Source organism: Lampetra fluviatilis, chromosome 56, assembly GCF_964198595.1.
Source record: "Lampetra fluviatilis chromosome 56, kcLamFluv1.1, whole genome shotgun sequence".
Lineage (NCBI taxonomy): Eukaryota > Metazoa > Chordata > Hyperoartia > Petromyzontiformes > Petromyzontidae > Lampetra > Lampetra fluviatilis.
The window spans coordinates 1,341,138-1,365,826 of NC_136330.1; the positions used below are offsets into that span (position 1 = coordinate 1,341,138).

General features: G+C 48.2%; 1 protein-coding gene across 1 annotated transcript in view; it reads left to right on the forward strand.

Moving 5' to 3' along the window:
* Window positions 1-8,092: 8,092 nt before the first annotated feature.
* LOC144950119 (unconventional myosin-XVI-like) overlaps window positions 8,093-24,689 on the forward strand; it is a 38,343-nt gene continuing 21,746 nt past the window's right edge. The window contains exons 1-6 of the mRNA XM_078880180.1: window positions 8,093-8,108; window positions 8,475-8,790; window positions 12,245-12,386; window positions 15,798-15,908; window positions 22,995-23,060; window positions 24,474-24,601. Coding sequence (XP_078736306.1) covers window positions 8,093-8,108; window positions 8,475-8,790; window positions 12,245-12,386; window positions 15,798-15,908; window positions 22,995-23,060; window positions 24,474-24,601 — 779 coding nt within the window. The remainder of the gene's footprint in view (window positions 8,109-8,474; window positions 8,791-12,244; window positions 12,387-15,797; window positions 15,909-22,994; window positions 23,061-24,473; window positions 24,602-24,689) is intronic.

Here is a 24,689-nt window from a genome sequence, read left to right on the forward strand (position 1 = left end):
TATTTTTCAAGGGATACGCGGATTATAAAGCAAATGCTATTTTTATACTGTATATATGTATGAAAGTCAAAGATCCCCCGTATAGCTTTAAAAGACTGTTCGGGCAAGTGCTGTTAGCGAGCACCTGTGAAGGGCGACATGGCGCATGAGGGGGTGGGTGGCCAACACCACGCCCGGCCGCCTTTGTCTCTCTAGTGGCGACGTTTACACACCGCTCTAGGTAATAATTTGAGGCTGAGTCGACCTAGGGGAGGCCCAAGACCGGTTCATATAATGGTTACTGGTGTTGGTGGCCGTGAGCTGGAATCGAACTCAGATCATCGGGATCGACGCGCAACCACTACGCCACCGCTCCTCTACCAGCACTCTCCATACATACACGGTCCCCATACACACACCAACACTCTCCTTACACACACACACATTGGGGTCTCTGTAAAGGTCAGCACTGCCTTGCTCACCAGATTAAAAATTTCGTCTGGGTTTTGACGTGTCGCTCGTGTCGTTTCCTCTCTCCCGTCTCCTCCGCACCGGCCTGTTCTCGTTTGCATACGATCTGCACACATTATAAATGATCGATTATTACGCGCGCAGCCACAATCCAATGCGTGCAACCGTAAAATTCTGTTTAAATTGATGGGTCGACGTGTCGTTAAGATGCCTAAACTGCGTAGAGCCTCTCTTCTTATCCGCGAACCCCCCTGCCCATACCACACACACACACGTCAAGTCTGCACACACGTGTTTATATGTGGACAATTTCCCTGCCCCCCCCCACCCCCCGCAAACGCCCATTATCTCTCTGTACACTTCCTATACCACTGCCGCAAGCAGCCTTTGTCGGCAACATACCAGAACGCCCGTAGGGGAATATGTGTACACAGCAAATTTCACACTCGCAACAGCTGCGATTGTGATGTTTACACGCCAACACACCAGGCCCTGCGCGTTCTCCTGGATGTGTTTGTGTTTGGACCGTTACCTTGATGGGGATTCACCTGCGCTGGCTGATCGCTTCCCATCGCGTTCACGCCCCCTCTGTCACTGCTGGTCGTGCCATAGTCGTGGCCAGGGGCTTTTATCTTCCAATTCCTCGCGAACCTGATGTTCTCTTGCTGCAATGTACTTGGTGCAATTGACACTTTTTGCTCATGTGCCAAATTCGTTTGATTGGCTAAGTGGGTAGTGGAGGGTTATAGTGTAAAAAACAATGTTTACATACCTACACGATCGAATCAAAATTAAACGAATTGTAAAATCGTATTGGTCGTGACAGACTACATATAAAATGAACGAGTGCACACGATATTATTCACTCGTAATAATAATGTACATATACGTGTTACTGTTAACTTTAAGTCGATCGGCTCATAACCTCCTGTTGACGGATATCGGTTGGTGGTGGTGGGAGGGTCGCTATCATACGTCCTCAAAATCTGTCAAATCGTGGGGGGACATACCTCCCCTGCCCTTCCCCGTAGCACCATCCGTGCAGCCGTGACGTTAACGGCGAGAATAGAATTCCCAGCCATTCACATTCCCTTCCTTCTGCTGGCAAGATTCGATGAGTTTGGAGTGAAAGCTCAGATCGCGTTTGGATTCGCACTGCCAACTTCGCCATGCAAACGTACATACATCGTCGCCCACTCTGTGGCCTAATTACGTTGGAACTATTTTTTTGTGAAATCGATACGCCCCTCTGAGCCTTAGATAATGCGATTACTGGCAGTAGAGGATGACACGCGTGCCCATGTAATTATGGAGTGATTAATACATGATGACTAACATAACAGCAGTGCTGTCGGTCTCAGGGTGGGAGGGGGAAGGGAGCACGGGCTCATCATGACCAGCCTGCCACTTCTGCCCGACAGGTGTTGGCCAATTCAGGTGTCCGGTGGTTGCCAGTCATTGGGGCCCTGTTGGGTCGGTCCCCACTATAAAGCAGAACACCTTAACAACGCTTGCCTGTTCATTATAACGATAAACAAACTGCACACCACCGTCGCCACCTATGTCTACTCTGTCCCTGCCATGGTTGATGTTCCTGTGAATCTCACTCATTGATTCCTCACCCATGCTGACGACTCAGTCTGCCAGACTGACTATTTAGAATCACCCCCCACTGTGTGAACCACAACGCAACACTCCTGCTTCTCCCCTCGTGCTGCTCAACAACTCCTGTAATGGATTATCTTCCCAAGATCTCGCGAGAACTTTGGTTCAATAATTGAATAATTATTTCACTCTTGTCTATTACGACTTTAATTGGCGCCGTTTCATTTTGGCCGCTTGCCATTTTGTGCCTTTGGGGCTATGCCTTTCGCTCGAGATTAAAATATATATACAGTACGCGAGATATCTCTCACCGCCACAGGCTTCCGTGCCCCACCAATATATCTTTCCTTTGCCAGCGTCTAAAGGCCGAATGTGCAGAGGATGTGCATTCTAGTCACGCACACCTGATTTACCTGTCAGGTGCAATTTATAGAGCCTGAGAAGGCGGCTCGTTAAAATAGTCCGTAAATCTGCCCATCTCAGTTGCCGAACAACGACACGTGACCCAGTAGGTAGCTCTAGATTTGAAGCTTTCGTGACTGCAAGGATTCATACTCTTAGGTTTTTTCGGTAAAGTCACGTAGGTAAAAATAAATGTTAAAGTCCAAGTTCGCGAGCTTGGAACTCAGTCCTGGACTTTACGAGAAGCGAGTACGGTGTGTGCAGACCTGATGCCAGGTGTTTGACCTCTTGCACCCTTTGTACCAAGCGTGCTGTTTAATTCGGGGATTGTCGGGATTGGTTGGCAGGGCGGAAGTGGCAACGCAAGCATTACTATCGGTGTATTTCACCTCATTTAGCCTAAAACTAGGGAAACTCTTTATCGATGAGACACTGAAAGGCGCTTCTTGAAGTCCCTGACACCAATTCTGGGCTTGGCCGGCTTGCCACAATCCTTTTTTACTAAAAATTATTTCTGTCGTAATTTTCTCTTCAAAGTGAGCCAATCTCATTCCCCAAAGTTCAGCACTTGTCCCTTCAAACCAATCCGCTTCAACGCCCCGTCTGTACTGCGCGGCGCTTTGTGCCGATTAAATTATTTTTCATTCAATTTCCCATTTTTCCTTGAAAAAAAATGATACTGTTTAGGAAACATACAAAAAAAAATTTTTACACTTCAATCTACCGCTGTTTAAGTAATATATACCAGTATATATATACCAAGCAGAGAGAAACACAGGTTTCCACATTCTAACCATGTTACAGGTATAACACATTGACAATGAATTAGCATTTCAAGCAGTGGCCCATGTTCAGAGATAAGACTGCTGTGACAAAGGGGCATTGTACATCACCGTGCCTGCAGTCCCTTCATGTATTACTTTGATTTTGACTGAACGTAAATTTATTGATTGTATCTATGTTGCCTCCAACGTTTCTCTGGGTTCACTGGTTTCCTCACAATCGCAAAAAATAACTCGGCAAAGAAAGTGACCAAGCCCCAAGTGGGATACTTGCGAACATACATTGTGCCTTGCGGAGTGTCAGTGTGGGGCAAGGCCATTGTATTGAGTCTTCTTCTTTGTATGGCTGATGGAGGTGTAGAGCAACAACTATCATTTTACTTTGAGGTGATCGAGCCAGATCAATGTGTCTGGGGTAGTGGAGTGGTGCACCATCGCTGTGATGATGGCTCAGGCGTGTTTGTGAATCGGGCTTTGAGGCAACCTGCTATGTTCTATGGTTCTGTTCTGGGTGACCACAGTGGCACACCGGACAGTTTGTATCTTTCCATTCTTGCGTCAAGTATCCGCATGTTTTGCCATGGTTCGTGTGTGGAAGTGGTTTAGCGTGGCCCATGAGCTCTGTGGAAGATGGAAGCCAGGGATATTCCTTGCAGGGTCTTTCACGAGATCTTCGTGACTTCTTGTGACCTCCATTTAGCTTTCCACGCACCATCAGGGTCGAAGTGGCATTGCTGAAGGTTAAGGGCCTGGATCCATGTGAGGGTGGTGGTGAGGGGCGTTATTGAGATTCCGGTTGGTGAGGAGACGCACGGTTTTCTATGATTCTCTGGACTTCCTGGAGGGTTTGTGGTCTTGCGGCGATTGGATGGGATTTGGTGACAAAGTCCAAGCGAAGAGATTTGTGCCAGTGGTCATAACGTGTCACCTTCAAGGTCGTTGCTTGACGTGACGTTGCGTTTAAAGACGCATCTAGAGGTGGGGTTCACATGTGGCATGGCCGAACATTAAAGTACCTGAGCCAGCGGTGGAAATTCCACATTGTCATGGAAAGGCACCAGTCACTCCCTAAGAGACTACCACTGTTGTATTCTCACAAAGTGGTTGCTTATTTAATTGACCGAACAGTTGATGGGCTGAGTAAATTAAATTTATGATAGCAATCGAAGCCAAGTGCTACGAGCAAAGTGTGCCGACACGTGCAATAAAGAGAATGGCACTGAAGGCGTGTGAGTGTGACTTGATGGGCAACACTGAGCACTCTGTGTGTGTCACTCGGCAGTGACACACACAGGGGATTCACACGCGTTATTTACAGAGCAGGTAAGACTCTGCTGAGACCGAACGACTCGTTTGCGAGAGATACGCAGATTACAAAGCGAATGCTATTACATATACTCTGTATATAAGACATATAGCCTTAACAGACTGTTCTGGCAAGTGCTGTTGAAGGCACAAGAGGGGGTGGGTGGCCAGCGCCACTCCCGGTCACGTTTGTCTCCCTTGTGGCGATGTTTACACACCGCACCGGGTACTCATTTGAGGTTAAGTCGACCTAGGGGAGGCCCAAGACCGGTTCAGATAATCGTCACTGGTATTTGCTGTGAGCAGGAATCGAACGCGGGTGCTTGGGATTCATAACGCAGCGTAGCGCTTACCACGACACTTCTAATATAAATAGACAAGCATGTAACAAAACATGTCAAATCCGGCATCACGCGCAGTGACAGAGTATATTGGAAACGTTAAGTAACAATTACAATTGGTCAATAGAAGGATGAGTTAAACGTTGAGTGAGATTAGACTATGAAATTGGATGTGACTTAATGGTTTAACAATCATTGAATTCTTAGCTTACGCTGCTTTTAGTTTTTTTTTTTTCCGCTGTTGTTTGCATTCACCAACACGTGCTCCCCGGCACTGAAAACGAGAATCAAAACAAAATGCGTCGACATTTAGGAAGCTCGGCATTTTACAACGAGGGGGCCATGGAACACGGTCATGATGGACCACGGAGTGGAAGCCGAGAGACAGGACGCATCCCAGAGGATCCCAGCTGGATGCTTGGCATCGTAGGATCGTCAGACGAGGTGGGAAGGCCCTCAACCAGCAGTTGATTGACCGAGGCTGTGGTGATGATATTTCGATGATCACCATCATTATCACCGGCCATGATCTTATCCACCAATTTACAAGATCCAATTGTTACGTACGCTGCAGCTATGCGCCGTTACGTCTCTGGCTGTACGGTAACGTGGGGTTTATTATACGCGAACGTCCGTGACGGAATTTTAGTTTTTGATTACGCGCTTTTTAAGCGAATTGTCGTCTATCCTGTTTGCTGTGGCTAAGTTGAGCACGTTCCCTTCACCCTGCGCTGGACTCTCACCGCCGTCACTCCCGACGCTCGAGGCCTCGATGGGGGGCTCATTGACCCCTGCGGCAGAGTCAGCGCCTCGCAAACTCTCTCTCTCTTCTCTCTCTCTCTCTTCCTCCCTCCGTCTCTGTGTCCGCCGCGGTAGCTGCACATCGCGTGCGCCAATGGCTACGTGGACGTGGCGAGCCTGCTGCTGGAGAAGGGCGCCAACGTGAACTGCCTGGACGGGACCTTCTGGACGCCGCTTCACCTGGCGGCCAAGTACGGCCAGGTGGGTGGGTGGGCGGGCAGGTGGGTGGGTGGGCGGGTGGGTGGGTGCATGGGCAGGTGGGTGGGTGGGCGGGTTGGTGGGTGGGCAGGTGGGTGGGTGGGCGGGTGGGCAGGTGGGTGGGTGGGCTGGTGGGTGGGTGGCCAGGTGGGTGGGTGGGCGGGTGGGCAGGTCGGTGGGCGGGTGGGTGGGCAGGTGGGTTCAGGTGGGTGGGCAGGTGGGTGGGCGGGCGGGCGGGCGGGTGGGTGGGTGGGCGGGTGGGTGGGCAGGTGGGTGGGTGGGTGGGTGGGCGGGTGGGTGGGTGAGTGGGTGGGTGGGTTAGCAGGTGAGTGGGTGGGTGGGTGGGCGGGTGGGCGGGTGGGGGGGTGGGTTAGCAGGTGGGTGGGTGGGCAGGTGGGTGGGCAGGTGGGTGGGTGGGCGGGTGGGTGGGCGGGTGAGTGGGTGGGTGGGTGGGTGGGTGGGTGGGTGGGTGGGTGGGTGGGTGGGCGGGTGGTTGAGTGGGTGAGTGGGTGGGTGGGTTAGCAGGTGAGTGGGTGGTCGGGCGGGTGGGTGGGTGGGTTAGCAGGTGGGTGGGTGGGCAGGTGGGTGGGCAGGTGGGTGGGTGGTTGGGCGGGCGGGCGGCTCGGAACACAGCGGGCGAGGGCGGCTTCCGCCAACGGGCCCCCGCTGTGGCACTCGCAAGGCGCTTTGTTGTGATTGTTGTTGTTGTTGTTTGTAAACACGAGGCACAAAAGGCCCAAATTGCCAAGGGCGGGCTTGCAACAAATATAACTACCCTAGTTCTAACGGATATATTTTTTCAATCAGAGGTTAAGAGGGCTTCGGAAAATATCAATGATGATAGATTGATAACTCATTTATTGAGAACTGCTTTATGTGTTTAGTTTGTTGTCCTTCCCCCGCACCTCCGATTAGCACGGTTGGCTACGTACGGTGCAAAAGAAGCTCAACGTACGCCACATACGACGACGAGGGCGAATTAAACGAGAGGCACTGATATTGTAATTCATGAATTGCTCTTTCAAAGAGTCTCAAGGGGGTGTTGGGGCTGTCATTGTTTAGTCGCTTTGAAAGCTCACTCGGAGCACAGTCGCACTGCAAGATGCGAGTTTGTCCTCGCCGTCACCGATGGGCGATTCCCGGCTAGCCAGCAGTGCGACAATGGCATTGCCATTCATGGCGTTCTTCCTGACTCAACCCGGCTCGATGTAAATTGTCAGCTGCTACAAACTGCAGCCACGCGGTTTATCGACTCTGCGGAATAGGGGAACAAATGAGCACTTCCCGCCAGATATGGCAACATCTGGATAGCGACGTTTTGAAGGTGAAGCCGTGAATTTGCGCCCGATTATTTCAGAGCCCACAACCCCCCCCCCCCCCAAGCATCCTTGGCCCGGCCACTGTAATCCATCGCGGCCAGGCCCCCCCCCCCCCCCCTGAACCCATCTGCCTTCCAAGCATTGAAATAAGTTTTGTGAAATTAGCGTCGTCATTATGAAGCCCCCTTTTCCATTGCAACGTTAGTCATGCCCTTCTGTGTCTGTGTTAAGGTGAGTCGTGAAAGCGTGCCTCGTTCCTATTGCATTTAAAGAAATGAGCACGTTTTTTTTTGTTTGGAGGACGTGTGGTTTTGATGCTTAGAGGCTGATGATTAATTATTGAGCGAGGTATGATCCATTGGCTTCCGGCAATGCATCATGCCTTGGATTGGCCCTTTTGATGAGAGGCGCAATCCTGATGTGATTACCATTATCGCTGTTGGACCCGCGGTATTCCATTCTATCTCTCAGACGTGCATCGTGAAGCTGCTGCTGAAGCACAGCGCAGACCCCAACGTCATCAACTGCAACGGAGAGAAGCCTTCAGGTGACGCCCACACAGACACACAGATAATCAGAATCTGTATTTAGACTGGAGAAATCCGATGAGCGACAAAGCTCTTTTTTCACAGATACCCAGTAAGTGCAGGTCAGGACGTTACAACAACAAACAATACAAAAGCACGATCGGAGTGCAAAGTATAAGAAAGGTAATGAAATCACTTTTAAATATATACAAATAAACTAAACAATATTTATAGTATCATGTAAAGCCCACTGAGCTATGAGGTTCTTTTTCAGAAGCGACCTGGCCACAGATGATAGATAAACGAAGTGGCTCATCATCGGGTGGAAATGTAAAGCAGTAAAATAATCTAAATCTAAACGCATGTTGGCTACATACAGTAACGAAATAAGTCCAACAGATCATTAGACCTCCTTTGCCTTTGACGCCTTTTGGCGTCCTCTGGTCGAGCACCAATTGGGTCGAGGCTTAAAAGAAAGCCGTCTCTGGTGTGGACCAATCAGTTTCAAGGACAATGCATATATTATCAGTGTGTGTTTTTTGCTTGCATTTTGACCACAAGTATTGTGGTTAATGCACACGTGATTCCTTGTAAAACTGTTTCAGTTTTGTTGCCAGAAAAAAGTGGAAAAACCCTATCATTATAAGTCTAACACACATACACGAGATAGAGACCCATACACTTGGGAGGCACGCAGAGATCGCGTGGAACCGTCGCAGCCTGAACGCCCAGGTGCCACCGCAGGTACCGCGGGCGACGGTCGCTTCAAAAGCTCGCGCCGCTGCGTCAAACTCACGCCGCTGCCGCCGGGTGCTCGCGAAGGCGTCCATCGGTGCTCATCCGGCGCTTGCCCTGTGTTGACCCCCGGGGGTGGATGGGGTGCGGGGGGCTTGCCGCACGCAGAGGTGTCCGACTCGGACACCATCGAGGAGTTGCTGCTGGAGGCGGAGGCGGAGAGCGGCGAGCGGCAGCGCTACCGCCCGCTGGCGGTCGCCGGAGCCGACACCGCCGGGAGGGCTCCCGACGTCGCCACGGACGACTCCGCGCTGCTCCGCAAGCTGTACGTGGCACGCGCGGCCACTTGGCGTGCAACTGCTCCCCCATCTCCCCTCCCCCCCCACCACGTTGCAGTATTTTCACTTGCATTTATTAACCCCCCCCCCCCGCTTTGCCCAAGAAGGGCTCACAAGCGATGTCATCACATCTACCACTCTGTTTAAGGAACCAAACAGGAGGACTTCTCCACAAATCTGGCTGTAGCCTGATGAAGCTGGTTGTAGTTACTGGCGAAACGTCGTACTCAGATTGTCAATGTTGTGGCTTGGCTCTCCAACACACCGGCGTGCTGTACTAGCACACGACACTATACACTACACTATACACTACACTACTATACACTACACCATACACTAGTGCTGTACTAGTGACGAATTGGCACGTTCTGTTTACGTGACAACCCTTACTAATTCGCTGTGTCGGGTGGTGTGGGTTTTAACGACACATTTATATATTTACGCGATCTAACCAAAAAAAAACCTCTTATGGATGATTTTGGTTGCCAAAGCCTGCGTGTTAAAATATCCTAACTCGCTGGTAACTGCATGCGTGACGATATTTGTTTGTGCTCGCTGGTTACTCTTGGAAACCACATTGTTTACGACCAATGAGTTTATAAAGGTCTTTTAAATCGCTCTACGTTACCATATGGATTTCAATGTTATCAGAGTTATTTTATTTTTGTCAGATTCATACATTATTCAATTATTCACCGATGAATACCACGTATGATGTAACTTCACACATTTATCAACCACCTTTCGCACCTCCGACCACTTGTGTTGCGATCGAAACGTCGTGATTCGTTATAACATCGTTATAACATTGTTACAACACCATCGATTTGATTGAAACGCGTTCCTCCAAAATTCATTCCACTTTTAACTTGCGCACCAACGGGAGTTGAACGTCGCTTTCCCCTGCCAACAGCCACGACGCAGAGACGATTGCCAAGGGTCCCGTCACAACCGATCACTCGCACGTTTTAATTCCGTACGCACACGGTGGGAGGTTTGTGTTTTTTCAATCCAAATCGGAAGTATCCAACGTTGGAATCTTACCCGAGGGCTTTATTCCATGTATATTAAATCCGCCCTTGGTGTGTGCATTGCTGGGTTCCCTGGGACGGCTACGGATTGAGCAGCGATGAGAGACGTCTGTGTTGATCGCCCCATGTTGCTGATTTCCACCACGGGGAGTGTGACCCGCCTGAGTCCGCCTCCTCTTGAGGTCCTCTGCTAACTCCTTGCTCACAACCTCATTTTAATTTAACAGCAAACGACAGCCTAACCTTTAGCTAACAGATCCCCGGCAGCAAACGTGTATGTCAGAAGGAGAAAAAAAACCAACATTTTAGAACAACAGTTGGAGGTATATTTATGTCAGCAAGCTGCCATTCTTCACGAAAAACTTCATGTTGTGAGCACTCATCATTTTTAGGGGTTTTCTGTCAACGCTCCCCATTTGTGCTCCATTGCATCTCTCCCACCTGCGTTCAATCGTATTCGCTCGCACGTCTCACGCCATCGCCAGACGCTCGGGTCCAAGGCTCGAGATTTCTTTGGCTGCTGGGTCCTCATTTATTAGGCTGTTAATACCGACTTTTGGGGGGTACAATTGAACTAAAATGTAATTGCTGACATAGCATGCAATTTAGACTTCATCGAGCACGTCCATCTGTAGAGAGATTTTAACATTGGCCCATTGCATTCCGCGTGATATCCTGCGCACATTATCTCGCCCATTGTAGGTGGTTGCAGTGTAAGAAAACTGCACTGTTTGATGCACCTCCGATTAGCGCGGTTGGCTACTTTTGGAGCGAAATAAGTTGGCTATACATACACGCGCTGCCAGCACAACATACGGGTGTTCACAATTTAACTGCTTGAATAATTTTTCTAAGTGTCAAATGTACGTTCTTGTGAATAGTATTTTTTGTTTTGTTTTCGGCCGCTACATTTATTTGGTTTTCATTGAAACTTTCAGATCAGAGTTTTTTTTACGATAAAACATCTTCATGATTTTAAACATTTCCACGGTCACAACGCGGGCAAGCGACGGCTTATTCGCACGTCCTGAAGGTCGCCGTGGCTTGCGGCAGGGATAGCGATGAGATGTGAGGGTGCGTATGATTGACAGGTGTTGCGCCAAGATGAAGCCGTGAAATCTCAGCGTAATCTCAGCGTATGTCAAGCAGCCTTCGAGCACGTCTGTTTTGAAGACGCATCTCAATTTGCTGTCAAAGTAATTCTCCTAGTGCTCGTCGCTCGTCTACAGCCCTGAGTCGGTGGTGGAAACTCCACATTGCTATGGCGGGGAGGAGAGTCGATCCGTAGCACAACCACCGGGACTTTTCCGCCAAAGCGGTGCTCGTTTATTCGACCCTGGAGAGGATATGGGCCTAGTCAATCTCCCCCACACAACACGATTTGAACTCGTAACCTTCAGGCAGGAAGGCATGTCTGCCCATGTGACTACCTGATTTGATTGGCTGTGGCGAGTGGTGGAGGGTTACGTTAAACATTATCCATCGTAAAGGTTTTTTTTTCGTTTATAACGCGGAAATATAACAAATGTGCCGTTCAACCGCCACCACCTGATACAGCCTGTTAATAAGGTTTGTCACGTAAACAGAACGTGCCAATTCCTTACTCGTTCACCACGCCGGTTTGTTTGAGAGTAAACCCAAAACATTTACAAGTAAAAAAGTGATGTACATTGTACCTACACGTTTATGTAATCAAATCGAAAATTATTATGAACAGAAATAGAGACCTTCATTGCATTTAGCGCTGTCTAGGCCACGTGGTATGTGTTTACCAATCATCAGGTATGTCCAGCGTGTGACAACTATGTTTTCTTTTTAACGGAGAAGATCGATCGGTGGGTCGTTAAAACTGTAGGTTGGGAATCTCTGCATGACATCGCTTTTTAGTAGCACATGCAGAAAGGCGAATATGCATGAGGATGAGTGATGACACGTTCTCTCACGCGTTGTAACACATTTTACATCTTGACACCACTCCAAAATCACAGCAGGTGATGCAGAACATGCTTTGAGTGTTGTATGAATGGTATACACTCAATAATATTGTGCTGAAGCTGCTGTTTACTGCTGCTCCTGCCGTTGTTGGTTCTGCTGATGACGATGATGATGATCGTTGAATGATCATCAATTAATTAGCGATGATGATAGCAATGGTTATAAATGATCATCGTGATGGATTGATGATGATCCTGATGGCTCGACGAATAACGATCATCATGAATCGTTGGCTGATCGCGATTGAGAAAGGCTGAATGATGACGTTGATGAACTCGTAATGCTGATGACGATGACGACGATGGGATGGAATCAAATTCAGAGAACAATTCGTAACCACAGCTCACCGCACCTGTCACCTGGCCCCGCGAATGTCCCACGATCTTCACTCGAGCCCTCCCTTGTGCCGCACCAGGAAGCCTCTGCTGCTGCCCATCTCGAAGCAGGACAGCTTTGCGGAGAAGGATGCCATGTTCAAGGGCAGCGCCCTCTTCAAGCAAGCCTCGCTGGACGACAGCAGCGGTGGCCACAGCCGCATATTCAACAAATACGAGCAGGTCGGTACCCGCCACCACGTGCCGCTCTCCGCGAACTCACGGTGTCTCGCAGGCCAAACTGACGGCGGAAGATGTAGTGCAGTTCGAATATCTTTGTAGGTTTGTTGACAACAGGCGAGGTCATTTGCACGAATGGGAACTTAAAAACGATCCAGCAGCGTGCGACTGTAGTCATCCACAACAGATCATACAACGCATCACGATGCAATGCCCGATCCACAAATACGAAGAAGGAGACATCACGGCGGTACACTCCACTGCTACTCATGACGCAGTTATCTGGCTTGACCAGCTGAAGGTGAAATTGTAGTTTTGCTCTTCATCTACATGAGCCATAGGAAAGAGAAGCAGCGATAGCCTTCATCCAACAGTGAATGGATCACGGCTGCTGCTGCCGATGATGGTAATTACGATGTTGTCACGTCTATGCTAATGGGGCGAACACAGCTGTGCAAGCGACACGAAACATTTAAAACTACATAAACGTGTTGGACAGAAAAAATACAACCAGAATAGATTCTTGATTAAAATGTTACCCTGAATCATGTTAATTCACAGATTTACTGGGGGAGTGAATCATTACATGCAGAACAATGATGATTATGATTAATGCACTAATGATGGCAATATTGACATTAATGGCAATGACAATGCCGGTGATGATGTAAGTATGTATGTTGAACTTCTTTCGCACTATACTTAGCCAACCGTGCTAATCGGAGATGCGGGGGAAGGACAACAAACTAAACACAAAATGCAGTTCTAAAGAAATGAGTTTTCAATCAAGATTTAAAAATCTTCACGTAGGTTCAATCCTCACTAGTGAGAGGAGTCTTGTAGAAAATATATCAAATATATTTAAGAGGCATTGTACGATGATGTATCTGCAATGAAGAGACCAATGCCCCCAGAATGTTAAAGTGACTTTGTGCTCTAATGAGCATCGAGGCATCGGTGCTCATCTGACGTTTACAGCTCTGCAGAGCCAGGAATTGTACTGCCCAGAATGCATCTCTCCATTGATTCATTCATCCCAACGTACACATTAGCCCAGGGTTGAATTTTTCACTGAATATCAAGTTCCAGAGGCCACATAACTCGGAGCCGTAGGCATCGCTGCGAGAGGTACACTGGACGTGCTTTGTTGGGTGTGGAAATATTATCCCGGACGCCGACCAGAATGGACCCAGCTGATATTGACTATCATGTTTTTTTTCTTCTTCAAATTATTGTGCCGTATTACTTTGCGCACGCAGTGTATGTAATGTACATGTATCGTTTCACACTGACTTCTGTACCAAGCAGAGATTTATGCGGGCTGGGTAATGCATATTTAATCTCAGTACATCATTGCGATCACAATAAAATGTATAGCGGATTAATTATATATGAGACCATTAGATCTGTGCGACAGGAGGAGGAGGAGGAATATTCAATGACACGTTCTTGAGAAGCATTTACCATCATCCGGGCAATTCACTAACGATACAAAATCATGCTGTCTAATTCCATCAATTTACGTATTAGTTTTCTAAGCAAAGCATCGACGAAGCTGTAGATTTACAATTGGTCAGTTAACTTCTCATCAATAAACAATTGTTAAAAATTATAATTCCATGATCTTACACCAGTACGATTTACAGTGAGACTTTACAAATGGTTTATATATCCACAGAATTAAATAATGACAAACATCCCCCGCATTGCCTTGACCAGACTATTGGAGCTAGTGCTGTTAGCGAGCACCTATTAAGGTCGACCAAACACACATATATATCCTTTACATATCTGACCCTGCACGTTAAAAATCAACGTATTTTTTTTTCATGCTTCCCATCAAATACAAGGACTTCCACGGATACATTATTTCAGCAGCATTGGTTCAATACAAGCCAACTCTGGACTGGTTTCGGCATAAAAGTGTTTCATCAGCAGTCAGCCTTGCTTGAACCAATGTTCTTTAAAATTTTGATCCTTCAAATATGATATGCTAAGTAGGCCTTTAACCGGGATTGGTTATTTGTTACTCTGCTGACAAGTGAGACGATTACATTACCAACAGTGTACTGCTGGGCCAAATGGAATATGAAAAAATAAGAAATAGGATGGTGCTAAAACATTGTGAGAAATAGCTGATACAAGGTGAGATTGCGCATGCAATCATCCTTTTGGCACTATCTTTCATGGCCATGTAGGGGTAACCGTATCACCAGATGAACATGGGTTATCTATTTGCATAAATTTATCTTATCGATTGTAATGCGTTTGTGAAAATTCAATATTCCTGGCTAATAAAGTAATTCCTTTACATCTGCACATTGCCGCTATCTCCGGCCGCCGTGTGTTAATGTGAGGCTGCATCCATCATCTTTGAGCCCAGGGTGTCACCTCTACGGCAGCGATAAGCGTTAGCTTGCGTGCTGACTCACAGCATGACCACATTTGCCATTGGCTGTGCGGCGGTGCGTTGAATATCTATCTGAGTTATTTCAAGAGGATGGCGGTAACGAATGGATTAAATGCTTTGTTTATAAAGCAGGTGAGAGCCCTTTGGGCTCAGTGCTGTTAAAGATGGTGCAATCCGTTACTAACTCTAGGGCACAAAGGCTACACGACAATAATTTGCCACAGCTAGTGATGCGCAGCCACGGAGGAAATAGGGATGTATTTCCACGCGCTTAGGTAAAGTGCGCCACGGTAGCGAGATGTTAACTACCTCGCCTGGGATGCAGGACTTCGTGGGTTCGATCCCGACCCTAACAATGCCTTTAAAAATGGGGTTTGGATGTTCTCTCCGCGTGGAATTTTCTCTGGGACCTTCGGGTTTTCCCTCCACATTGAAAAACATGCATTTAGAGTTTTGGCTACTATAAATGTCCACGCAATAAGCCACTACATTGAGCTATCATTTGTGGCCAGGTCGCTTCTAAAATAGAGCAATACAGATCAGTGGGCTTTACCTGGTAAAATAAAAACAATTGTTTCGTTTAGAAAAGAGCAGGGATGAGCAACATCAGATGCTCGACCGCTCTTTTCCACTGGCACAACCGAGCCGTGCCAGGGACCGTCCCGAGCCAGCCCGGCATGGCTCACGAGGCACAATCTTTGTTTTTCCACTGCATAAGCCGAACCGTGCCACCGACGTCGCACGCAGCGAATGAGTTGAGACGCGTGTAGTTGACGCGGTGATGTAATGTACATTATGACAGCTCTATTAGCCCCACCCCCTGGCGCTGCTTGGCCACATTCAGTGGCTCAGCAAACCAACGTTAACAAAGAGCTCCCCACATTTGTCTCGGCTCGGAAATGCCGGTGAAAAAGTGATGTGCAGGCGCATGACCTTTTTCTAGCGATGCTTACATTCGGCTGACCCTGCGCGGCTTTCTGCGTCCGCGTGGCACTGGCGAGCAGGTGAAGCTGATGCCCCCGGCGCCCAGCGACGACCTGGCCACACTGAGCGAGCTGACGGAGAGCAGCCTCCTCTACGAAATACAGAAGCGCTACAGCAACAACCAGATCTACGTGAGCACCGCGGCGGTCGCGGCGGCGGCATCGCAGTTCACTCTGTCCCGGGTGATACCGTGTCTAACCCTTCCACAGAGATTACACCAATTATTTGGTGATGCTGATGGCTGCTTTGACAGTGGTACACAAAGTAAAATATAGAATATATATAAACAAAACTCAACACGTTCGTCAATAACGCTGACTTAAAAGGAAAAAAGGACAATAGTTTATTGATTATAACTACAATGGGACCATTGTCCAGTGCCGAACACAACGACGTGTCACGTGTAAACAGGCAAGAGTTATCACAGATGTGGCTTACTCTAAAATCACATTATCTCTTTTTAAAATAAATATAGATTTTGGTTGGAAAAGTCCTCCTTCCAGGCATTGGCAGTAAGATAACATAAAACTGTACTTTCCTGAATTATAATTTAAAATGTTTTAAATATATTTTTACCATTGTCCAATCTACCAACGGAAGATAGCTGCTGCATGTACCAATTAAGTTCAGTTGGGCATTGGCCCTTCCTCAGAGCACACCACAGTGGTTTAGTAATTGGTGGCATCATTATCATTGTCATTATCGTTGCCATTGTCAATATTGTCATCAGTAGTGCCGTCATTAATGTCATTATTGTTTTGCATGCAACGATTCATTCCCCCAGTGAGTCTGCGAATGAATACTATTCAGGGTCAAAGTTTTCATCAATAACCTATTTTTGTTCTGGTTTTTTTCCATGACGTTTGTATAGTTTTTTCCATTTTTCGTGTCGCTTGCATAGCTGTATTCATCCCATAAGCATAGACATAACAACATCGTCATTACCATAATCATCATCAGCAGCAGTCATGATTCATCCACTGCTGGATGAAGGCCTCCACTGTTGTCACGATCCCGCGTGGTCCCTTGATGTCACGAGCCATCGAGCTCCAGGGCACAAGCCGATGTCATCTCAACCTCATCTCTCGGGCGTATTCCATTTGTCGGCACAAACACTCCCATCGCCAGTCTCGGACACCATCGCCCCTCACGTCCCCGTCCTCCACGCCAACTTGAACAGTCACGCCCCGAACGCCGAATCTCGTGCCGGGTCTCGTCAGCGCACCGCGCGTGTCTTCCCGCATTATCTCCGCCTCTTGGTGCGTAACCGCCACACTGCAGTAACGAGAGGCCGCGCTGCGTGGGTTTCATTAAGCGGGAATGTCGCGGGTGTCCCATTGCATCTCAGTAATGGAACCACGCTGCGCTGTGTCACATTAGCCAGGGAGCTCGTGGCACGAGTCATTTTGACCGAGTCGTGGGGGCAGGCTCTGCATACTCACAGCCACAAATGCTTCCTCTCGGCTTATCTCGTCTCGGTCGATCATGAAAGGATGCTTGTTTTGTTTCTACATCGCCAGCCTTGCCATGCACATGCCACCACGCCAAAGTGGTCTCTCGCTTCGAAAGGTGCGCGTGTTCACCCCCCCCCCGGTGTCTTTTGGCGTGCGACCTCTGCTTAACAGATGTGCGCTACGTGGTACAGACTAAAAGCGATGTGCTGGCACGTTTTATTCGGTTGTGCGTGCAAGAGGATTGCCAACTGAGTTTGTCTATGATCCTAAAGAGGATGCTTCCAAAAAAAGTCTTAAGACTTGCTGAGGCTTTTATAGCTAAATAAACTCTGTCTTTACCAATTAAGAATGTATATAGCGCTATCTATATATAACTGCCACGATATAGGTTACTCTGGCGCACGGGATATGAAATCTTATTTGATCTTCGCTTGATAGAATAACGGATATGTAATGTAACGTTCATTACTGTCAGCGGTCGAAATGGAAATGAGGAAACGTGAATACAGATTGAATATGAATGTGTCTTGATTGGGAACATTCGAGGTAGCACAAGACACCGTGAGAAATTAGAATAACTGGATGCAACGGGGACGAGGATCTAAGGCAGAGGAGTTCTTGAGTTTACTTCTGTTTATTATTTCGTGTGGCTTACGAAGATGCCGAGCAACAACAAAGAGTTCACCTCCAGGCGGTAAAGCCAGAGAGCCACGTCAGGAGTGACGGAGTGGATCACTGTCACGTCTCCTTCATAGTTGTGGATCGGGCGTTTGCGTTGTTAGTGAAAGATGGCAGCCTTCACGTGGCCCCCCTCTTTTGTTGTTTAGTGAGAAATCGCGACGAATGTCGTCAACGAGGCGACCGAACATCGATCGTCGATCTCCCGGTCCACAGAGCGACAACAACAACAACACGAGCTCCTGAGTAAACATCATGGACAAGCGATCAATGTGTAGGGATGGCCACGATCGCCCGATGTCGTTGCGAGAGAGGGAGAGTCTGTGCGCGGACGGGAGTTCCTCTCCCCACAGGATTGGGCGGGGGGGGCACAGCTGCGGGTCTCAGGCAGCGGCGATTCGCAGTGCGGCTGCCGAGCGCCAATGCCGCCGGATTTCCCACAAATCCTCGACGCCTCGAACAAGAAACGCCCCGACCGATGTTTTTTTATTGCGCGAAGTTAATTCGTGACGAGGGTAAATCTTCGGGCCGTGCGAACTGTCTGGGCACACTGCCGTAATGGGGGGGGGGGGGATTAAAATTGCCTCGTTCGCTTCTAGTTCCTGCTGAAAGTTGATTTTTAGCACGAAAGTGAAAGACGGGCTGTCATTTCTTGCACAATTACTAATGCCCACGTACTACATTATAGACTCGTTCATCTGTGCACGCCGAGAGGGAATGGAGTGCACCTGACGTGCATCGAAGCCATTACATTGAAGAAGTGATGAAAGCTGCGCTAAGCACGTTATATTAATTTGTGCGATCTCGTTCGACGTGGGAAGCTGTTCAGCGGGTGAGCTTGTTGCGTGCTTGGATGGGATACTGCCAAGTGAACATACCAGGTGTGGTAGGCTTGACCTGCACGGAGGCCAGAATTAGATGGCGCTGCAGCAGCGAATGCCTGCGTGTGTCGTTTTTTCGGCACTTTCGAGTGCTCCAGCTCACACGCGTGATTTCCCCCCCCTGCTTTTCTTGTAATGAAAACATTACAATTCGAGGATTAACATAACGGCGACACGTCACGTTGTTACAAGCAGCGGATTTAGAACAAAGTTTAAACGTGTGAGCGCTTAACGGCAATAATTGCACATCGTCGGACTTATTAAACGTTTTTAAATGCAGAAACATCGAGTTCCATAGCAACAACCGCAGCAGACGCGAGAGGCAGCCAAATGCCCAATGCCACTGTGCGGTGCGCCGAACGCCGCCATCAAAGCGGCCGACAAAATGAAAACAAAACCTCGAGTCTACGCGTAGCCACTGCATTATTCATGAGCGCGATGTATGCATTACGCCGTCGCATTAAAGCCTCACCTCCGCGCACGTCAAATTATCTCATCGAGACCCCGCCGAGGGATGGGGTCAGCGTCGGGATATGACGGCCTCCCTAATGCCTGACCGCACGGGCGGGCCGCCGTGCCGGTTGCCGTTGCCGTCGCATCACGTGGCCGCAAAGTGAGACGCTCGGACGCATTCCGGACCAGGCAGAGAGGGGGCCCTTGACAATCGCCGCTCTTAACGGGCTCATCCCCTGGCAATGCTGACGCACGTTTCGGGCGCTGTAGCAATCGTGCGGTGTGGCTCTCCGACGGGTTTTTGTGAATTCACTCTCTGAATTAAATTCGGTGCCGAGCGAAAGCTCCCGCACTTGGGGGAAAACGTCGGCATCGTGCCGAGCAACACGAATACGGCGATACCTTAGCGGTCGTAGCCATGCCAACGTATTCAACGAAAATTATTGTTGGATTACGCCTTCGCCAGCCCGCGCTGAACAAATTACCCCGACAAGCCATGTGCCGCGGGGAGGCCCTCATCCAGCAGCGCTGCCCACGATGAGCGTCGGTGGGCAGAGGCTGAGACGTGACCCGCACCCAGTCTAGCTCGGGGTGACCTACCGCGATCATCTCGATAAAGACGGGCTTGCGAGTCAACACTCACGATAAATTGCTTGGCACGCCCGCTGGCTCGTCGCACTCGTTGGCAGAACACCGCGCTCCTGTTCGGGGTCGGGCGTCACCCGTGGTAGCATTCGTGCACGCTATAAGGACGCCACCGTGGCGAGATGTTAACTACTTCACCTGCTATACAGGAGGTCATGGGTTCGATCTCGACCCTGACGCCTGTAAATTTGGAGTTTTCGTGTTCTCCCTGTGATGGCATGGATTTTTCTCCGGGTCCTCCAGTTTTTACCTCTACATTTAGAATAGACGTGTTTAGAATATTTGGCTGCAATAACTTTCCACGTAATAAGCCACTTCGTTGAGCTATCATTTGTAATAGCCAGATCGCTTCTGAAAAAGAGATAAATAGCTCAGTGGGACTTACCTGGTAAAATAAAAAAAAATAGTTTAGTTTTTGTCTTGATTTGAAGCTTTCGTTACTGCAGGAATCCATACTGAGTCACCTGAAGACGGACGCTTGTGTTGCGACCGAAACATTGTGTTTAATTTTGTTATTTTTTCTTTCTACGTGACGTTACCGAAAGAACCAGAGAGTTGAGTTTATATCTGTGCAAATGCATGGTCATACGTGCGATCAGAGTAGGCTAATCCCATGTGAAATCTTAAGCCGTCACTCTGTGTTTTTTGATCACGTGTGTCATTGACGGAAGTCCAAGGAACCTACAGATAACGTAAAAAAAGTCAATCATAAGCCTGCGGTTAACAAGAAAAAATACACCGTCAATTTCAAGCCAGCCCCAATCGATCAAAGGTGCAGCAGATAAGATGGTTGCAGATAAGAGGAGATTTCCTCCAAGCAGTATACAATACAGGAATTAGAACTACTGTACGATACAATTCCCATGACCAGATCCTCTCAAATACGTCCACAATTTCAAATAGTTAAAAATAGATCATGTTTTTTTTTAGTCAAAGGTTTCTCATGATTACCATATCTTATATTCCATGGGGGTTCCCCCCCCTCCTCCCCTATTGCACCTAGAGTATGATTGTTTACGCTTGCCATTGTTTAGCGGATTATTGAGCTGAGACCCTTTGGTTTACTGGACATCTGTTAAAAAGAGCTTGATAGGTCATCGGATTTCTCCAGGATAAATAAAGATTCTGATTCTGAAAATCGTGGAAACCACCGATGACCAAATTGGAACCCCCACCTACCACGTGGGTGCCATGTAAAAAATTAAATGATGATGGTAAATTGTTATTTGATTAACATTATTCCAACACCACAAATACACAAAAGCACATGGTCAAGATACACTGTGAGCGTGCAACTGGCATGATCAACTCAGAGTCGTTCTTAGCTAACTCTCCATGCACAATAAATCCATCTCAATTCGTGCGTCTTGTTACTTGAGAAGGAAACGATTATTTGTTTGCTATATTGATGCGTAGCATTACTCTTTAGAGGGCACATGAGATGCGTGCTGCTGGTGTGGATGATGCGATGATTGTGTACGGCAATATTTGATCACATTTGTTGTTTGGATATCAACAACAACAAAGTCACGAGCATTTTTTTAATATTAAGACGAGGAAATCGACAAAATGTATATTTTACACGGTCTTGATCTCGCTGTGACGTCTGTGTGTGTGCATGCACATCCAGACAACACTGTTTTACTGTTGTATAGCGTCAATTAAAAAAAAAATCCTTAATCCGCAGTGTAGCAGATAACACGCAGAAGCTAAGTGAATTGTGTTTATCCGTGATGGACCACGGAACATTGTGCGCAAGAAGTTGCCCATCGTAGCATTCCAGTTGGTGTGAATTCCGCCAGTCCCCGATGCTCCCGTGTTACTGAACGGCCGTTTAATGCGATGAATGCTCCCGCAAGCCGAGCGGTGGTGGCTGCCAGCTTCCCGAAGCGTAAAACTGTCGCTGGGCTGCCCGCCTGCCGCTTTGAGCCGGCCGTAACTGCACCTTGGTATGTCAATTTAACGCTACAAGATTTGATTACGGCTCGGCAGTTGGCTGGCATGGGGCACCGCGGCCTCGTATAAATTTGGGCCGCGGAGAGCGTGTTATTCTACGGCTTTCTTCTGTGGTCCTTTCTATGCTCATTGGATATTAGGAGGCACGGATTACGTCTGAGAGGGTATTTTAATTATTATATATTTTTTTTAAATAGGTAAAGGTGCAGCCCTGCATTTTCTTGCTCACTCCACTTCTGGCAGAAGGTGCCTCCACAAGAGAGGGAGCTTTAGAGAGAGAACTTTCTAGAAAGCTCTAGGAGGAACTTTCCAGAGAGCTCTGGGAAATTGGAGCCGAGCTCCTAACCAATCACAATTCAGTTACCGCAATTGGCCATCTCTACCCGACCCAGTTTCACCAGGTCAACATTTCCCCGGCTCCAACCTTCAAATCCGCTGACTTATAGAAAGAGGGAAACGGTCTGCATTCAAAGCTCTAACTCCCACATGTACTCCTGCGCCGTGAATACAAATATTATATTATCAATAAACAAGTTACGCTCTAGCACGGTAGGCTCCGTACGGTGCGAAAGAAGTTCAACATACATATGTACCACTGCTGGTCGTGCACACCACTCCCACCCCTTCCACCACTGCCCTAACCAGTCCAGCCGCGTATCCCGAGGAGCTGGCGGTCGTGTCTGCCATTGGTTGTCCGCCTCAAGGGATGGAAGGCCGATGGCGTGCGGTCTCTCCATTCCTCTCTTCGCCTCGTCCAAAGCAAGCTCCGTGTGTGCACTGGCATTCGCGCAATATCTAGTCGTCTTACGACTCGCAGATGACAGTGAGGCAGTGGTTGCCGAGCCGTTCTCTGCATCACATGCGTGTGCCTGCTCCTTCAGCTCAGGTCGTGCCCTTTTTTAAAAAACAAAAAACACTCGTATTTTGGAAAGAGGGGATTTTTATTTTTATCTTTTCAGTGATTTACTCATCCATTGTGGTACTTTAGCTTAGTGAGTTGCAGGCAGAATGGTAAATAACAAATGCCTTTCTGTATATCGATAGTAGCATAATGATCTGCATGGGCAATGTTCGTAGGGTCAGGGGCGAGGCACTGGAGATGTTTACCGGTCCCACGTAACCGACGCTCTGACTTTTGTTGTCATTGCAGACGTACATCGGAGATACCCTGCTTGTTGTGAACCCTTGCAAGGAGCTCCCAATTTATTCGAACATGGTAAGTGGTATGGCGCGGGTCCCATGTATTAGTCTGTGTGTCCCTACACAATATCCCTAACCCCGTAATTCAAATTTCCCATGCATTCCGTGACTCTGTGTTACGTATGCATACATCTGATGTCTTCAGCATGATATATGCTTAATGCTTTGCGGTAAACCTACCGATGTGTGCTGGCTGGCTGACTCATTCGGTAGGTGGCTCCAGCCGAGATGGTGCTATTGGCAGGGCACTTGGCTCACAGGTTGGCATGTTGAATTGAATCCCAGTTTGTGGTTGACCGCCAAATCATCCTTCTGGAACTGATAAAATGGGTATTATTTTGTGGGTACATTTTTACAGTTGTCTTCGGAAAAGTCTTTTGGCCTGCCTTGTGAACATGTAATGTCCACCACTGTTTCAATAGCGCATTGCGATAAGAGTACTACCTCATGCTAATTTGAGGGTGATGACACTTCATTATTTCGTTGGTGGCCCATGAACTGGTGGCTGTGTTTTATTGTTGATAAAATCCAGATCAGTGTTCGATTTTGCGTGTCCGTAATATGTTTACCCTGAATCCGGAGCCCCATGAGCTACTTGGGGGCCCTCAGCTCTTGCTCCTGCCAACCTGGCGCCAGCGACCGCCAGTGGGAGGTCAACTGCACAATTGGATGTCTGTATGTTGATCTTTGTTGGCACCATACAAAGCCAACCGTGCTCATCGGAGGGTGCGGGAGAAGGACAAAGAATAGGATTGGAAATATGTTATGCGCTGTGTTCTATTTAGTTTCATTTTAAACAGTTGCTGAGCACAAGCCTTAGGACCCAACAGTGTTAAGCGGCCAGTAACAAAGACAGCACTGTGAAAGCTGTAACACATATGGATTAGCACGTTGCTGGAATTTTTTGCAAGGCTTGGGGTAAAAGACGCGGACTGGTTCCACGGCCTTCTCTTACGCAGCATCCACATTCTGAAATGTCATCATCACCAAACTTAATACTCCACATGTACCTTCCCTAGCCATGTTTGTGTTAAGTTCATGCTGCAGGACCACCTGTGTGTGCTCATAGATGCATTAACTAAGCTACGTTATGAAATGAGGCTGTACATATACGGTTTATTTGCATATGTCGGTGGCATGACATTTTGACACCGTTTGTTATTTGTATTTAAGCACTGTTTATTAATTACCCTGTTTGCAGTAAGTTTTGGCAAGGTTTTCGTGTATGTAATTGGAGGTGTTTTTGCCCTTGTTAAGTTTCCACATTCCCTCCGCCCCGCGATAGGCTCTTACTGCTGCTACTGCCGAGGGATTCTTGCAACCGAGCTGCTCGGCCCAGTGGGGCCTCTGCCGGCTGAAATAATAAAAGCCTGAGACAGCAACCGGGAATTAACTCCGCTGCGGCGTGCCTCGCCCTGTCCCCGCCTAGGCCACGCAGCTGTACTCGAGCCACTGCGGTCGCTTCTGCCCGTCGCTGCCGCCGCACGTCTTCGCCTGCGCCGAGCGCGCGTTCCACACGATGCTGCGTGAGCGGCGCTCGCAGTGCTTCATCCTCGGGTGAGATTTCATAGATCATAATCGGAACAACAAAAGCTCGGTTTTTGTGAAGCGCCTTTTAAATGGGCGGTCTCAAAGCGTTGCGCTG